At 42.8% G+C, this 17,147-nt stretch overlaps 1 protein-coding gene across 2 annotated transcripts in view; it reads left to right on the plus strand.

Annotated features, from left to right (window-relative positions):
* The first annotated feature begins 14,364 nt into the window (after nt 1–14,364).
* Nucleotides 14,365–17,147, plus strand: part of TMC4 (transmembrane channel like 4) — a 67,359-nt gene continuing 64,576 nt past the window's right edge. For both annotated transcript variants that reach the window (XM_073571035.1, XM_073571036.1), the window contains exon 1: nt 14,365–14,625. In XM_073571035.1, coding sequence (XP_073427136.1) covers nt 14,571–14,625 — 55 coding nt within the window. In that variant the 5' untranslated portion in view covers nt 14,365–14,570. The remainder of the gene's footprint in view (nt 14,626–17,147) is intronic.

The raw sequence follows: 17,147 nt of genomic DNA on the forward strand, positions 1-17,147 counted from the left end.
CAGCCATCTCTGTAGAAGGGACAATATCACCCCCGCATTGAGCCTATGGGATTCATTACAGCTGGGGAATAGAAAAAGTACACACTTCAACCTCCATTGAAGTAGGACCTGACCTTGGGAATTATTATAACTGGGAAGAGCGGAACTAATTAACAGAGTAAGTGAGAGAGCTGACGTGTCCAATTCCATTGAAGTAGGGACCTCCTGCAGTGACCAGGTAATTAAAACATGTCAATCTGCTCTAGGAGCCAGATCCAAAATTGGGATTTGTTTTTTCAAAGGCAGACAAGTACAGCACTTACTGTATTCAAAGGATTTCTCTGAGAGTGTTTGGAGCCAGTGATGACTATTGGGGTTTGCATTGATCTAATATTTAAGGGAGATATATTTTCGGTGTTGTAGGGACGAACATACCGCATTCATTCATATCACTGTAAGGCCATTCTAAGCCTTCCAACTTAACAGCCGATGGATGATGCTATCATAGCCGTGTGTTATGGCTATATAAAGGTAAAATCGCAATGAGAAACATGACAATATCTACCATCTGGGACATCCAGGGGCAAAGATATCCTGTAAGTTGGGGATCTCATACAATTCTAAACAACCTAGAACATTCCACAATCAGCCCCCATATGAGCTCACCAAGAAGATGTATGTGGGTGTAACCTTGATCTAATAAAAAGCAGAAGTTAGGTTTGTGTATTTTGTCAGTTCTGGAAGGTACAGCTTTCTGTAGTTCTGTCCATTTTTTTTTTAACCCCTTAAGCCCTAAGGGTGGTTTGCATGTTCATGACCGGGCCAATTTTTACAATTCTTACCACTGTCGCTTTATGAGGTAATAACTCTGAAACGCTTCCATGGATCCCGGTGATTCTGACACTGTTTTCTCGTGACATATTGTACTTCATGTTAGTGGTAAAATTTCATTCAAATAACTTGCGTTTATTTGTGAAAAAAACGGAAATTTGTCGAAAATTTTGAAAATTTCGCAATTTTCCAACTTTGAATTTTTATGCCCTTAAATCACAGAGATACGGCACACAAAAAACTTGATAAATAACATTTCCCACATGTTTACTTTACATCAGCACAATTTTGGAACCAAAATTTTTTTTTGTTAGGAAGTTATAAGGGTTAAAAATTGACCAGCGATTTCTCATCTTTGCAACACCATTTTATTTTTACGGACCACATCATTTTTGAAGCCACTTTGAGGGGTCTATATGATAGAAAATACCCAAAAGTGACACCATTCTACAAACTGCACCCCTTAAGGTGCTCAAAACCACATTCAAGAAGTTTATTAACCCTTTAGGTGCGTCACAGGAATTTTTTGAATATTTAAAAAAAAATGAACATTTAACTTTTTTTCACAAAATAATACTTCAGGTTCAATTTTTTTTATTTTACCAAGGGTAACAGGAGAAATTGGACTGCAAAATGTATTGTGCAATTTGGCCTGAGTACGCTGATACCTGATATGTGGGGGGGAACCACTGTTTCGGCGCATGGCTGAGCTCAGAAGGGAAGGAGCGATGTTTGACTTTTTCAATGCAAAATTGGCTGGAATTCAGATCGGACGCCATGTCACGTTTGGAGAGCCCCTGATGTACCTAAACAGTGGAAACCCCCCACAAGTGACCCCATTTTGGAAACTAAACCCCCCCCAAGGAACTTATCTAGATATGTGGTGAGAGCTTTGAACCCACAAGGGCTTAACAGAAGCTTATAACGTACAGCGGTACAATTAAAAAATCATATTTTTTTCAACAAAAATGATCTTTTCACCCCCAATTTTTATTTTCCCAAAGGTAACAGGACCCTAAAAGTTATTGTGCAATTTGTCCTGAGTACGCTGTTATCCCATATGTGGGGGTAAACCACTATTTGGGCGTATGGCAGAGCTCGGAAGGGAAGCAGCGCCATTTTACGTTTTTGGCTGGAATTGAGATCGGACACCATGTCGCGATTGGAAAGCCCCTGATGTACCAAAACAGTGGAAACCCCCCACAAATGACACCATTTTGGAAACTAGACCCCCCCAAGGAACTTATCTAGATGTGTGGTGAGCACTTTGACCCCTCCAGTGCTTCACAGAAGTTTATAACGCCTGGGCGTGAAAATAAAAAAATATTTTTTCCACAAACATGATCTTTTAGTCCCCAATATTTTATTTTCCCAAGGGTAACAGGAGAAATTGGACCCCAAAAGTTTTTGTCCAATTTGTCCTGAGTACGCTGACACTCCATATGTGGGAGAAAACTACTGTATGGGCACACGTCGGGGCTCGGAAGGGAAGTAGTGACGTTTTGGAATGCAGACTGATGGAATGGTCTGTGGGTGTCATGTTGCCTTTGGAGAGCCCCTAATGTTATGATGAGTCACCGAAGGAGGAAAGAACAAAATACCAGCTAAGTCCAGAAAAACCAGAGAGGTTGGCAGCTATCAGATTGCAGACCCCTGGACCTATCCACAACAACTAGCAGTAGCCGTGGGGGGTTCCTACGGTGCCCTAGACCCCTCGATCACAGCCGGAGAACTACATAGCCTAAAGACAGAAAGGGGAAAAACTAAACTGCCCCAGAGCAGACCCCAAAGCAATAGGCAGCCCCCAACATATAATGACGGTGAAGCAAGATGAAAACACTAACACAGATAGAAAGATAGGTTGAGCAAATGATGGGGCCCAAGCTAACTACATAGGACAGGATAGGAAAGCTGCTGTCTGCCATCCGCAAAAACCCTATCAAAATGAGCCAACCGACTGATGGGAAAAACAGGCCCTGAAGTCGCTAGGCTTCAAAAGACTATATCAGCACTCGGGTATATTCTGAAGACAGAGCAAAAGATCAACAGATCAGAGACAAAAATGGAATTCAGCTCACCCCCGGCCGGGGATGGCAGAACTCCCAAAAAACAAGGCAAAACAAAAACAAAACTGAAGAGTACAAAGCAGAGCAGAAAAACTTAGCTTTGAGATGCAGGAATCAGACTGGTCTCCAAGAATCCAGCAGGAAAATCACCAGCCAGGAAGAAGGGCGTCGGCAGCCTTATATCCAGTCCTCAATTCCGGCCACCCAGTCATCATCTAGCTGCCCAGGTGTTTGGTAATCAGCCTCACTACCTTCCTTCACCAGAGGAGGGAGTTTATCAGACCTCAATGGTGAAGGGAAAAATGAACTCACAACACCCTAATGTACCTAAACAGTGGAAACCCCCACAAATAACCCCATTTTGGAAACTAGACCCCCTAAGGAACTTATCTAGATGTGTGGTGAGCACTTTGAACCCCCAAGGGCTTCACAGAAGTTTATAATGTCCGGGCATGAAAATAAAAAAATCGTATTTTTTCCACAAACATGATCAATTAGTCCCCAATTTTTTTATTTTCCCAAGGGTAACAGGAGAAAATGGACCCCAAAAGTTGTTGTCCAATTTGTCCTGAGTACGCTGATACCCCATATGTGGGAGAAAACTACTGTATGGGCACACGTCGGGTCTCGGAAGGGAAGTAGTGACGTTTTGGAATGCAGACTTTGATGGAATGGTCTGCGGGTGTCGTGCGTTTGGAGAGCCCCTGATGTACCTAAACTATTGAAACTCCCCACAAGTGTCCCCATTTTGGAAACTAGACCCCCCACGGAACTTATCTAGATGTGTGGTGAGCACTTTGAACCCCCAAGTGCTTCACAGAAGTTTATAACGCCCAGGCGTGAAAATAAAAAAATAATTTTTTCCACAAAAATGATATTTTTGCCTCCAATTTTTTATTTTCCTAAGGGTAACAGGAGAAATTGGACCCCAAAAGTTGTTTTGCAATTTGTCCTGAGTAGGCTGATACCCCATATGTGGGGGTAAAACACTGTTTGGGCACATGGCAGAGCTTGGAAGGGAAGGACCACCATTTGACTTTTTCAACTCAGAATTGGCTGGAAATGAGATCAGACGCCATGTTGCATTTGGAGAGCACCTGATGTGCCCAAACAGTGGAAGCCCCCAATTCTAACTCCAACCCAACCCCAACACACCCCTAACCCTAATCTCAGCCCTAGCCCTAGCCCTAACCCTAGCCCTGGCCCTAACCCTAATGGGAAAATGAAAATAAATACATTTTCTTTTAATTTTATTATTTTTCCCTAAGGGGGTGATAACGGGGGGTTTGATTTACTATTTATGGCGGGTTTTTATGTCTGGCGGCTGTCACATGCTAAAAGACGCTTTTTATTGTAAAAATAGTTTTTGCATCACCACATATTGAGAGCTATAATTTTTCCGTATTTTGACCCACCGAGTCATGTGAGGTCTTATTTTTTGCGGGACGAGTTGACATTTTTATTGGTACCATTTTCGGGCACGTGACATTTTTTGATCGCTTTTTATTCCGATTTTTGGGACGCAGAATGAACAAAATCCAGCGTTTCATGAATTTCTTTTGGGGGGGTGCGTTTACACCGTTCCGCGTGCGATAAAATTGATAAAGCGGTTTTATTCTTCGGTTCAGTACAGTTACAGTGATACCTCATTCAGGTCGTTTTTTTGTTTTGTCGGTTTTATGCAATGAAAACTATTTTATATAAAAAATAATTATTTTTGCATCGCTTTATTCTGCGAGCTATAACTTTTTTATTTTTTCGCTCATGATGCTGTATGGCAGCTCGTTTTTTGCGGGACAAGATGACGTTTCCAGCGGTACCATGGATATTTGTATGCGTCTTTTTGATTGCGTGTTATTGCACTTTTTGCTCGGCGGTATGATAATAAATCATTATTTTTTTGCTTCGTTTTTTATTTTATAAGGGGTTCGCTAAAGGGGTTAACTAATGGGACAGTTTTATAGGGCAGGTCGTTACGGACGCGGCGATACCAAATATGTGTACTTTTATTGTTTTGTTTTTTTATTTCCAAAAAATGAATTTATTGGGGGGATATTTTTTTATTTTTTTCTAATTTATTTGGCGATTTTTTTTTTTTTACTTTATTACATTGTCCCAGGTGGGACATCACTGTCCTGTGACAGATTGCTGATCTGTCACATCACAGATCACTGTGACAGATCAGCAGGCTTCCTCGTTCCTGCGCTTTGCAGGCACTGAGGAAGCCGGCTCCCTGCAGGCCCCCGAAGGTCCCCGTCGCCATCTTGGATTCGGGGGCCTGCAGGGAAGGAGCCCCCCGCAGCAGTGCTGCACATTGCGCTGCTGTGGGAGGCTCAGGGAAGCACGGAGGGAGCCCCCTCCCTGCCGATGCTTCACTTTAACCCCCGGTACACCGCGATCGTGTTTGATCGCGGTGTGCAAGGGTTTAACGTGTCGGGGGCGGTCCGTGACCGCCCCTGACACATTGTGCCGGGTGTCAGCTGTGATAATCAGCTGACACCCGGCCGCGATCAGCGGCGCTCACCACGTGGGCGCCGCTGATCACTATGACGTACTATCCCATCCCTGGGAATTAAGTCCCAGGGCACATGGACGGGATAGTACGTCATATGGGATTAACGGGTTAAGGAGTACCTCCCTCCGCTAAGCTCTGAGCCATTTCTGTGACATCACGTTTAGTACTTCTCTTTCGTTATTCCTTTTCACTTTATGTAATTGTATATACAGTATTGTTTTATTCCCGTCTTTATATTTTTATAAACCCTGCCTACCTTTTCAGATTAAATGTATAAAATGTAAACCGTGTTTCCCCGAATATAAGACAGTGTCTTACATTCTTTTGACCCCCAAAAGTCCCACTATGTCTTACTTTCGGGGTATGTCTTATATTAGAAAAAAATCCCACAGCCTGCCATTGTGCAGTATCCCACAGCCTGCCATTGTACAGTATCCCACAGCCTGCCATTATTGTACAGTATCCCACAGCCTGCCATTGTACAGTATCCCACAGCCTGCCATTACGGTATGGTACAGTATCCCACAGCCATTGCTTACCGGATGGCGATTCCTCTGCGGTGCGGGACTGGGCAGGGCAGGCTTCTTCTTCCTCGTGCAGGGGGACACTGGCCAATGAGCGGTGACGTCAGGGCGGCGGCCGGCGGGCGGGCTCACAGAAGCCGCTGGGCCAATCAGAGAGGCCCTGACTTCTGCCCGGGGGACACAGGGGGACACAGGCACCGGTACCGGTATGTTAAACCTAATGCATTATACCGGTACCGCACAACGTCTTACTTTCGGGGCACCGCTGATCCGCTATGTCTTATAAACGGGGGATGTCTTACATTAGGCATCCCCCATTATTCCCCTAGTACGTCTTACATTCGGGGGTGTCTTATATTCGGGGAAAGACGGTAGCTCTGTTCCTCTTGTTCTGTGGATGACACCACTGCAGCTATACACTACAGATGTCCAATCGGCTTGTATAAGCGATTGGTGGTGGTAGCTAGTAGTGGTTCCTTTTTTGTTATTGTTGAGTTCGCAGTACCGGGGTATATACAGTGGGGGAAATAAGTATTTGATCCCTTGCTGATTTTGTAAGTTTGCCCACTGACAAAGACATGAACAGTCTATAATTTTCAGGGTAGGTTAACTTTAACATTGAGAGATGTAATATCAAAAATTAACATCCAGACAATCACATTGTATAAATTTATTTGCTTTTTGCAGTATTTGATCCCCTAGCAACCATTAAGAGTGCTGACTCTTACAGACCTGTTAGACAATCCTAATCAACTCATTACCTTCATTAAAGATAGCTGTCTTACATAGTCACCTCTATAAAAAAGACTCCTGGCAACAGACTCAATCAGTTAGACTCTAACCTCTACAACATGGGCAAGACCAATGAGCCGTCTAAGGATGTCAAGGCAAAAAAAATCATAGACCTGCACAAAGCTGGAATGGGTGAGAAGGAGAAAACTGTTGGTTCAATAGTAAGAAAATGGAAGAAATACAAAACGACTGTCAATCGACATCATTCTGGGGCACCATGCTAAATCTCATCTCGTGGAGTGTCCTTGAACATGAGGAAGGTGAGAGATCAGCCTAAAACTACTCAGAAGGAACTTAATGATCTCAAGGCAGCTGGGACCACAGTCACCAAGAAAACCATTAACACATTATGCTGTAAAGGTTTAAAATCCTGCAGTGCTCACAAGGTCCCCCTGCTCAAGAAGGGACATGTGCAGGCCCATCTGAAGTTTGACAATGAAAACCTGGATGATTCTGTGAGTGATTGGGAGAAGGTGCTGTGATCAGATGAGACAAAAATTGAGCTCTTTGGCATTAACTGCAATCGCTGTGTTTGGAGGAAGAAAAATGCTGCCTGTGACCCAAATAACACTGTCACGTATGGAGGTGGAAACAATGTTTTTGGCGGTGTTTCTCTGCTAAGGGCATAGGATTACTTCACCGCATCAATGGGAGAATGGATAGAGCCATGTACAGTAAAATCCTGAGTGACAACCTCCTTCCCTCCACCATGACATTAAAAATGGTTAGTGACAATGACCCAAAACATACAGCAAAGGCAACAAAGGAGTGGCTCAAAAAGAATCACATTAAGGTCATGGAGTGGCCTAGCCAGTCTCCAGACCTTAATCCCATAGAAACCTTATGGAAGGAGTTGAAACTCCGAGTTGCCAAGCGATAGCCTCAAAATGTTATATACCATACGCTCACTGTGAGTTCCTCAATAACTGGAAGCGGCCTTGTCCATCACTCATCAGTCAAGTTTGTAATTGACCTGACGATTGGAGGCAGCGGAGATGTGTCCCCAGACAAATAGGTGGGATCTGTGGGTTCCCCCCTCCCCCTGGTGTCTCCGTGACCATATATAACTATAACCCTATAAAGCTGTACAATACAGGAATAAATACATATTGAAGTGCAATGCACTGTAAGAAACAATCAAAGGGTTGAAGTCTCCGTTGAGAAATTTAAAAATGAAAAAAAAATTGAGGGGAAAAAAATACCAGAATCTCACCTCCAAAAATAAGAAGCCTCATAAAGTACCGTCGATGGACAAATAAAGTTATGGGTCTCTGAAAATTAAACCTTTCTGTAACACAAAAAAAATGTAAACTTGACCGCTATAATTGCACTGATCTGCAAAATAAAATTTATCAGGTCATTTTTACTGTACAAGGCTCTATCAGATGTATGTGACAATCGTTCTGATGTCAGATTGCAATGTACATCTATCCTGAGCGTGACCGTCTCATAGAAATGTGTGAAGCTATCACGCTCGGGTCAGATGTGCGGCCAGTCCGTGCATTGCGATCTAACATCGGACCGATTATCACGAACATCTGAAAGAGCCCTAACGGCGAAACTCAAGTAACAATGGTGGAATGGCATTTTTTGCTATTATTTCACCTATCAAAGATTTTTTTTTTCTCCCCATTTCTCAGTAGAAAACATAGAAAATGTGAATGGTGTCATTAAAAAGCCTTCAAATGGCTATGGTGGTGCAAAAAATAATATACTGCTCAAAAAAAATAAAGGGAGCACTTAAACAACAGAATATAACTCCAAGTAAATCAAACTTCTGTGAAATCAAACTGCACTTAGGAAGCAACACTGACAATTAATTTCACATGCTGTTGTGCAAATGGAATAGACAACAGATGGAAATTATTGGCAGTTATCAAGACACCCTCAATAAAGGAGTGGTTCTGCAGGTGGGGACCACAGACCACATCTCAGTACCAATGCTTTCTGGCTGATGTTTTGGTCACTTTTGAATGGTGGTTGTGCTGTGTTAGGCTGTGAGCACAACCCCCATCTGTGGACATCGGGCATCCTCATGGAGTTGGTTTCTAACCGTTTGTGCAGACACATGCACATTTGTGGCCTACTGGAGGTCATTTTGCAGGGCTCTGGCAGCGCTCCGCCTATTCCTCCTTGGACAAAGGCTGAGGTAGCGGTCCTGCTGCTGGGTTGTTGCCCTACTACGGCCCCCTCCACGTCTCCTGGTGTACTGGTCTGTCTCCAGCCTCTGGACACTACGCTGACAGACACAGCAAACTTTGCCACAGTTCGCATTGATGTGCCATCCTGAATGAGCTGCGCTACCTGAGCCACTTGTGTGGGTTGTAGAGTCCGTCTCATGCTACCACGAGTGTGAAAGCACAACCATCATTAAAATGTGACCAAAACATCAGCCAGAAAGCATTGGTACTGAGATGTGGTCTGTGGTCCCCACCTGCAAAAACACTTCTTTCTTGAGGGTGTCTTGATAATTGCCATCTGTTGTCTATTCCATTTGCACACCAGCACGTGAAATTGACTGTCAATCAGTGTTGCTTACTAAGTGGACAGTTTGATTTACTTGGAGTTATATTGTTAGGCGTCGGTCTCCCATTCCTCTCCGGCCGCAGTGGAGCCTGCTCAGCAGACTCGTCGATCCCGGCGCTCTGCTCAGACTAGCACTGTGAGTTTGGTTGCTGCTGCTACCTCTGGTCCAGCTATAGCAATGCATGCTGGTCAGCAGCGAGCTACTCCAGGGACTAAGTCCTCCTTTCGATCCACTGAGCATGCCAGTGGGACGATCTCTCATTGGAGCTTGGAGGTCACATGCTCAGGTCCTTCTCCAGCTCGGATTGGACCATCAAGCCATGCGCTAGTATAGACTCATTATGTTATTGGTATGTGTGATGATGGATGCATGAATATGGTGAATGACTCATTGTATTACTCCCCTCCTTTGATATGCATGTGTTAGGGTACCTGAGTCAGCGCAATGGGTGGCTATCTCTCTGCCACTGTGCTTATAGCATTGTCACACACTAGCGTCCGGTGGTGTCATCCTGTACAAGGCACTGCCATTTCGCGCCAAGTCAGCACCCGCCAGTGCAGCGCCATGCGCAAGTTGTACGCGGTTTAGCCCAACCTTGTGCAATTAGTGGCGCATGCCAGTGAGGCGTCGTGAACACTTGCGCGTCTCGCTCTCAGCGCAATTGTGCCGAGCGCTGCTGGTCTAGAGGGACGCTTTCCCTTGTCTCTGGGGCAGGGTCTTGTGACTGTATAGCAGTGCTCCCCTAGTCGAGTCCTGTGAGGTTAACATGCTCCGGCTTTACTTACAGCGGCTCTGTGAAGAAATAGAGTTCGCTCCTATACACACCGGGCCAGCCGGTGCTCAGATAGAACTCCTCCATTACCTAGCAGCAGTATACCCTCTCTGCAAGGTGTACCCCAGGCTGCAAGCGCACCTCATTATCATTCTATTATTTGGTGCGTTCCGCCAGCCTAACATATATTCTGTTGTTTAAGTGTTCCCTTTATTTTTTTGAGCAGTGTGTGTGTGTATATATATGTATATATATATATATATATACAGTATATAAATAAAAAAAAATGGAGGCAGCACAACATATGAAATTATAGAAAGAAGTGTTATTTAATAGCCCATGGTCTTGAGTGCAGACCTTTCTCAAGCTTGAGAAAGGTCTGCACTCAAGACCGAAACATCGCCATATGGGCTATTAAATAACACTTCTTTCTAAAATTTCATATGGTGTGCTGCCTCCATTTTTTTTTATTTCTATTTACAAGGACTGGTACGTGCCTGGGAGGCTTTGCATCCTATTTTTGCCTGTGCTGTTGTTTCTTATATTTTATATATCTACAGTTGTGGCCAAAAGTATTGACACCCCTGCAATTTTTCTTCCTGAAAATGATTGCAAACACAAATTCTTTGGTATTATTATCTTCATTTAATTTGTCTTAAATGAAAAAACACAAAAAGAATTGTCCTAAATCCAAATTGGATATAATTCCACACCAAACATAAAAAAGAGGGTGGACAAAAGTATTGGCACTGTTCGAAAAATCATGTGATGCTTCTCTAATTTGTGTAATTAACAGCACCTGTAACTTACCTGTAGCACCTAACAGGTTTTGGCAATAGCTAAATCACACTTGCAGCCAGTTGACATGGATTAAAGCTGACTCAACCTCTGTCCTGTGTCCTTGTGTGTACCACATTGAGCATGGAGAAAAGAAAGAAGACCAAAGAACTGTCTGAGGACTTGAGAAACCAAATTGTGAGGAAGCATGAGCAATCTCAAGGCTACAAGTCCATCTCCAAAGACCTGAATGTTCCTGTGTCTACCGTGCGCAGTGTCATCAAGAAGTTTAATGCCCATGGCACTGTGGCTAACCTCCCTAGATGTGGACGGAAAAGAAAAATTGACAACACAAGATTGTGCTGATGTTGGATAAAGAACCTTGACTAACATCCAAACAAGTTCAAGCTGCCCTGCAGTCCGAGGGTACAACAGTGTCAACCCGTACTATCCGTCGGCGTCTGAATGAAAAGGGACTGTATGGTAGGAGACCCAGGAATACCCCACTTCTTACCCCGAGACATAAAAAAGCCAGGCTGGAGTTTGCCAAAACTTACCTAAAAAAGCCTAAAACGTTTTGAAAGAATGTTCTCTGGTCAGATGAGATAAAAGTAGAGCTTTTTGGGCAAAGGCATCAACAAAGTTTACAGGAGAAAAAGAGTCATTCAAAGAAAAGACCACGGTCCCTACAGTCAAACATGGCGGAGGTTCCCTGATGTTTTGGGGTTGCTTTGCTGCCTCTGGCACTGGACTGCTTGACTGTGTGCATGGCATTATGAAGTCAGAAGACTACCAACAAATTTTGCAGCATAATGTAGGGCCCAGTGTGAGAAATCTGGGTCTCCCTCAGAGGTCATGGGTCTTCCAGCAGGACAATGACCCAAAACACACTTCAAAAATCACTAGGAAATGGTTTGAGAGAAAGCACTGGAGACTTGTAAGGTGGCCAGTAATGAGTCCAGACCTGAATCCCATAGAACACCTGTGGAGAGATCTAAAAATGGCAGTTTGGAGAAGGCACCCTTCAAATATCAGGGACCTGGAGCAGTTTGCCAAAGAAGAATGGTCTAAAATTCCAGCAGAGCATTGTAAGAAACTCATTGATGGTTACCGGAAGCGGTTGGTCGCAGTTATTTTGGCTAAAGGTTGTGCAATCAAGTATTAGGCTGAGGGTGCCAATACTTTTGTCTGGCCCATTTTTGGAGTTTTCTGTGAAATGATCAATGTTTTGCTTTTTGCTTCATTCTCTTTTGTGATTTTTCATTTAAGACAAATTAAATGAAGATAATAATACCAAAGAATTTGTGTTTGCAATCATTTTCAGGAAGAAACTGAGTATTATCTGACAGAATTGCAGGGGTGTCAATACTTTTGGCCACAACTATCTATCTATATATATATATATGTGTATATATATATATATATGTGTGTGTATATATATGTATGTAGCTTTTGGAAGATCGGACTGGGATTGAAGGCAAAAAAAAGTAGAAAAAGATTAGTTATGGTTAATAATTTGCAAAATCCAGGTATGTCACTTGTTCTTCATAGTTGACACCTTAAAAACAAAACGAAAATCTTACCTATTGCTGATTACTACCCAAAAAGGTAAATAATACCTAAAGTCATGGCATTAAAAAAAAGTGTAAAAATAAGCCCTACATTAGGATAGATTTTGTGAAAATAAAAAAAATACTGTTAAAAAAAAACCATGGCTGCGTCCTTCCAGGTTATAGAGAAGCTGCTTCCGCATCTGATGGATCTAGTTTTCTTCCCTGCGCAGGTCAGTGTATAACCATACCCCCCCCAAGCCATAATATGACACCGTCGTCTCGCCAGCCTTCTGCACACGGCTCTACAGTCATTATACGGTATGTAGCTAGTGGTGCTAAAATGTTATTTTCTTGTGGATTCTTTTATCTTTCTTAGCTGATAATTGTATACATTTGTAGTTATAGTTTATAACTTTATATCTGTACATATTTATTGCCTGTCGGGCTCAGGTGCTATCCAATTGTCTTCAGTGTGCTCAAATAATATGTTCGAGTCCTCGCGGCTGCTTGTCCCGTGGCTGTTCGACATCCACAACACATGCAGGGATTCTCTAACGAACATTTATTAAACCCCATTAAATAAATTAAAAAAAATAATTCCATTGCTGCATTCCACATAGTCAACTATCACTGCTGCCCTCCACCAGTCGGGCCTTTATGGCAGAGTGGTCCGACGGAAGCCTCTCCTCAGTGCAAGACATATGAAAGCCCGCATAGAGTTTGCTAAAAAAACACATGAAGGACTCCCAGACTATGAGAAATAAGATTATCTGGTCTGATGAGACAAAGATAGTCCTTTTTCGTGATATTTGAAGGCGGTATGTGTGGAGAAAACCAGGCACTGCTCATCACCTGCCCAATACAATCCCAAAAGTGAAACATGGTGGTGGCAGCATCATGCTATGGGGGTGTTTTTCAGCTGCAGGGACAGGATGACTGGTTGCCATTGAAGGAAACCTGAATGCAGCCAAGTACAGAGATATCCTGGATGAAAACCCCTTCCAGAGTATTCTGGACAACCGAAATTTCCAAAGGTTCACCAAGACAATGACCCTAAGCACACAGTTAAAATAGCAAAGGACTGGCTTCGGAACAACTCTGTGACCATTCTTGAGTGGCCCAGCCAGAGCCTTAACCTAAACCCAATAGAGCATCTCTGGAGAGACCTGAAAATGGCTGTCCACCAACGTTCACGATCCAACCTGACGGAACTGGAGAGGATCTGCAAGAAAGAATGGCAGAGGATCCCCAAATCCAGGTGTGAAAAACTTGTTGCATTATTCCCAAGAAGACTCATGGCTGTACTAGCTAGCTGTACTTTAGAATAACCCCTCCCCCCCGACACTTTCCCTGGTTAGCCAATTTGTTAAAAAAAACCATGCAGGTCCAACGTCCTGGGAATCCAATGAAGTCCAGAAATGGAAGCTTGAAAGCATAATTTTTCACAGGTGATACTTTGAAAAACCCAAGTGGTGGTTTTCTAGTAGCGTGTGTTCACACTGAGTGCTTTTAAATGAGTTTTTGGAGAGTTCTGGAGTGAAACTCCAAATTTGTGAGAAGTTTTTGGAGAGTTTACATAAGAGCAATGAAAAATGGCTGCCATGAAAGTTTCAGAAGGAAGCATTGATACATGAGTAAGGCAAACTGGCCTTTCACGGGTGTGGAAAAAGCTGTCTGACAATCCCTGAGCAGTAATTACAGCAGCATTAGTTGTCAGACAGTTTTCTGAGAGCACATTGTCACCAAATTGTAGAGGGATGTAGATGAATCCAGGATGTTCAGAGCTGTCTGTGCAGTTGGTTGTGTTTGGCTTCGTCTCTAGGTCACTGGTTGGCACCCTGGTACATTTACATTGTATCACACCTAATCCTGATTCTCGCTCGACCACTTTTTTTTTTCCTCCATCTCCTCCAATAACTGTTAGTAAGTCTTCTCGGCAGTCCTGAGGATGTCACTCAGGGGCCAACCCTGTTTTATAAGCCTTATAAATACCAGCGATAAATCATTAACCCGCCACTTTCACTGAGGTGACACATTGACTCTGGTACAGCTTCCTTATTTGTGACTTTACTGAACTATACAAGGAACTGAAGGAATTGCCAGAATTTTCCTGACCCTATGGTCGCAGCTAGATATTTTCTGACCCTACGGCCACTGCTGGATATTTCCTGACCCTACGGCCACCGCTGGATATTTCCTTACCCTACGGCCACAGCTGGATATTTCCTTGCAAGATGGATCACATTGAAGCTGGGAATTTGGACTACAATTCACATCCATTTGGAACAGGTAGGAAACATTATTTGTCTGAGGATATAACTTTTTTCAGTCTGTAGTATTTTCTAGATCAGTGGTCTCCAACCTGTAGCTCTCTAGTAATGATGAGAGAACATGCTGGGACAAGGAGTTATCAGACATTACTCAGATAAGAAAAATGAAAAATCTTTATTAACACATCTTAAAACAATATCAGACTTTTATAAACACATAATAGAGGTAGATATACAAGGAATAATCCCAGTGTAGCGCACAGTAAACATCCCTATATATAAAGTGACAGCAGGCCAAAGCACCATATGTTACAAGTATGAAGCTTAGTCTAAGCACCAAAACGTATTGTGCAACTTATCCAGAGACAATGTCTCTATATACCTAAAAAGGACCGGGTGTTATATATAGCATGATGCTAAGATTTATATAAACAATTGCTGGCTCAAAAGAATATATCGATCAGTTCTGGGATCATACCAAATATCCTTATTGCTCATGCCACTTACCCATAAGGGAATATAAATGCAGGGAGGATACCGCGCTCAACCCCGACGCGCGTTTCGCCTCGGCTTTCTCAAGGGGAAGTGAGTATGAAAACCCAAAGTCATCTAAAAAAATCAGGAAAAATGCTGCAAAGAATGGTTTAAAAAATAGAAGGGTTAATAGTATATTTTTAGCAATTAACCAAATGCAAAGTGAATGACTGGAAGAGAAATTCAAATCACATCAATATTCACTGTGACCGTCTTTTCCCTTCAGAATAGCATCAATTCTTCTAGGTACACTTGCACAAAGTCTTGGATTTTGTAGGTTTATAGTCAGGTTCATGAGTAACCAATTATACCAAACGTGATAATGATCATCTTTTTCGCATGTTGTTAGCAGAAACAGCAGTGTAGTAGGCTTAAAACTGGGTAAGGAACAGTTATATTCTGCTATAAAGGTGAGGTTGTAGAAGACGATCTCAGGTCATACACCAGGGTATCACTGAGCGCAGCAATAAGACACAAGATAGTTGTACTGTATCAGCAAGGTCTCTCTAAGGCAAAGCTTTCAAAGCACTGGAGTTTCCAGCACCTTTTGTTGCCATATACTTAGGGGAATGCAGTACACTAAGCTGTATAAAGTCTCTGTAAAAATCTACACAGTCTATACAAATAGATTTGTCACATACAAGAGGCCTAATGTGTTCACTTCCTCAAAAGAGAGCAATCTGACAAAAAATTGTTTGAACGGACTTACCTGGTGACATGGATTCTGTAAGATGGAGGTCAGGGTGAGCAGTATGGACTGGAGGTGATGATGCAGCAGCAGTGAACTTGCCGGATAGCACATGGATTAGCAAAGACGAAGACAGCGAGGTATGCCGGACTGCAAATGGACAAGCAAACTAATGGCTGCCTGATATGACTTTAAAAAAGCTTTGGGTGATGACATCAAAGATACTTGTTGGGTTACCAGAGGGAGCTGGCCATAGGAGAAAGGAGCAAAGCCTGGCACTGGAGCCAGGACAGGTGAGCAACAGTTTGTATATTAGGCAATGCCTCGTAACTCCTTTCCTTCCCCCAAAAAATCTATTTTACCATTAACCCTGGATTCTAACATATGAAATGGTTATCATTAGTCCACTCAGTCCAGAAAATCTAAAGGGTCTCGAGCCGGACAGCCCAGGTTGGGTACCATTTTGGCTTGTGGACCAAAACAATCCTGGGCTTGCTGTGTAATATCCCTCAAATGTAGACAATATTTATGCAGATAGAGAATGGGGTACAAATTAGAACAAAGAAGGACATGAGATTCACAGTGGATGGATCCACTGATCAAAATTTGATGGGTCTCTTTTAACTGGGTCAGTAGACTTTGAAAGTCCAAATCATTCTTTATAATTCTTAATAATCCTTTTTGAAAGCCTTCCACAATCTTAAAAAGAGCATTTTACAAGAACAAATCCTCAGTTTAACATCCAGTCTGACAGATCTTCAACATAGAGCATGATATGTAGGCACACTGGGGTCAGCTCTGCCCTGCACATGAGGCTAGATACAATCCACTTTCTGGCAAAAGAACATTTTCAGGAAATGTAACAATTTTCATCGGTGTTCATGGGTTTTGCTGTAATATTTTTAGATTTTTTTATTATTAAAGATTTATTTTTGCGTTCAATCTTCAGGAGCACAGAACTCCCTAGCCTCCTGACTTCGTGCCTGGTGGGAGCGGTATGCTCCTGAAGATTAACAGTTCTGGCATGGCTGAGCAGCCGTCACAAGTTGTGTGTTCTGTAGTGGTCCTTACAGTGGCAGCTTTACCTCTGTAGCATCAGAGAAGAATAGTTACACTGAAGCTGGCTGGATGTAGAAATCTGTCCAGATCTGTCTATAGCAAAGAGCTTGTAAGCATTGCGCTCCTTGCCTGGAAAACCAGCCACCAATGATAGGAGAGGTGGACGATAATCTATGAGCAGTAAACAAAAGGATTAAAAATTCTTCTTTTCTTGATTTTCAATAAGAGGTAAATTGCAACGTTGCGAGTCTTTATAAGAA

The sequence above is a fragment of the Dendrobates tinctorius genome, unplaced genomic scaffold (assembly GCF_039654945.1).
Source record: "Dendrobates tinctorius isolate UK_male_01 unplaced genomic scaffold, ASM3965494v1 ptg000028l, whole genome shotgun sequence".
Lineage (NCBI taxonomy): Eukaryota > Metazoa > Chordata > Amphibia > Anura > Dendrobatidae > Dendrobates > Dendrobates tinctorius.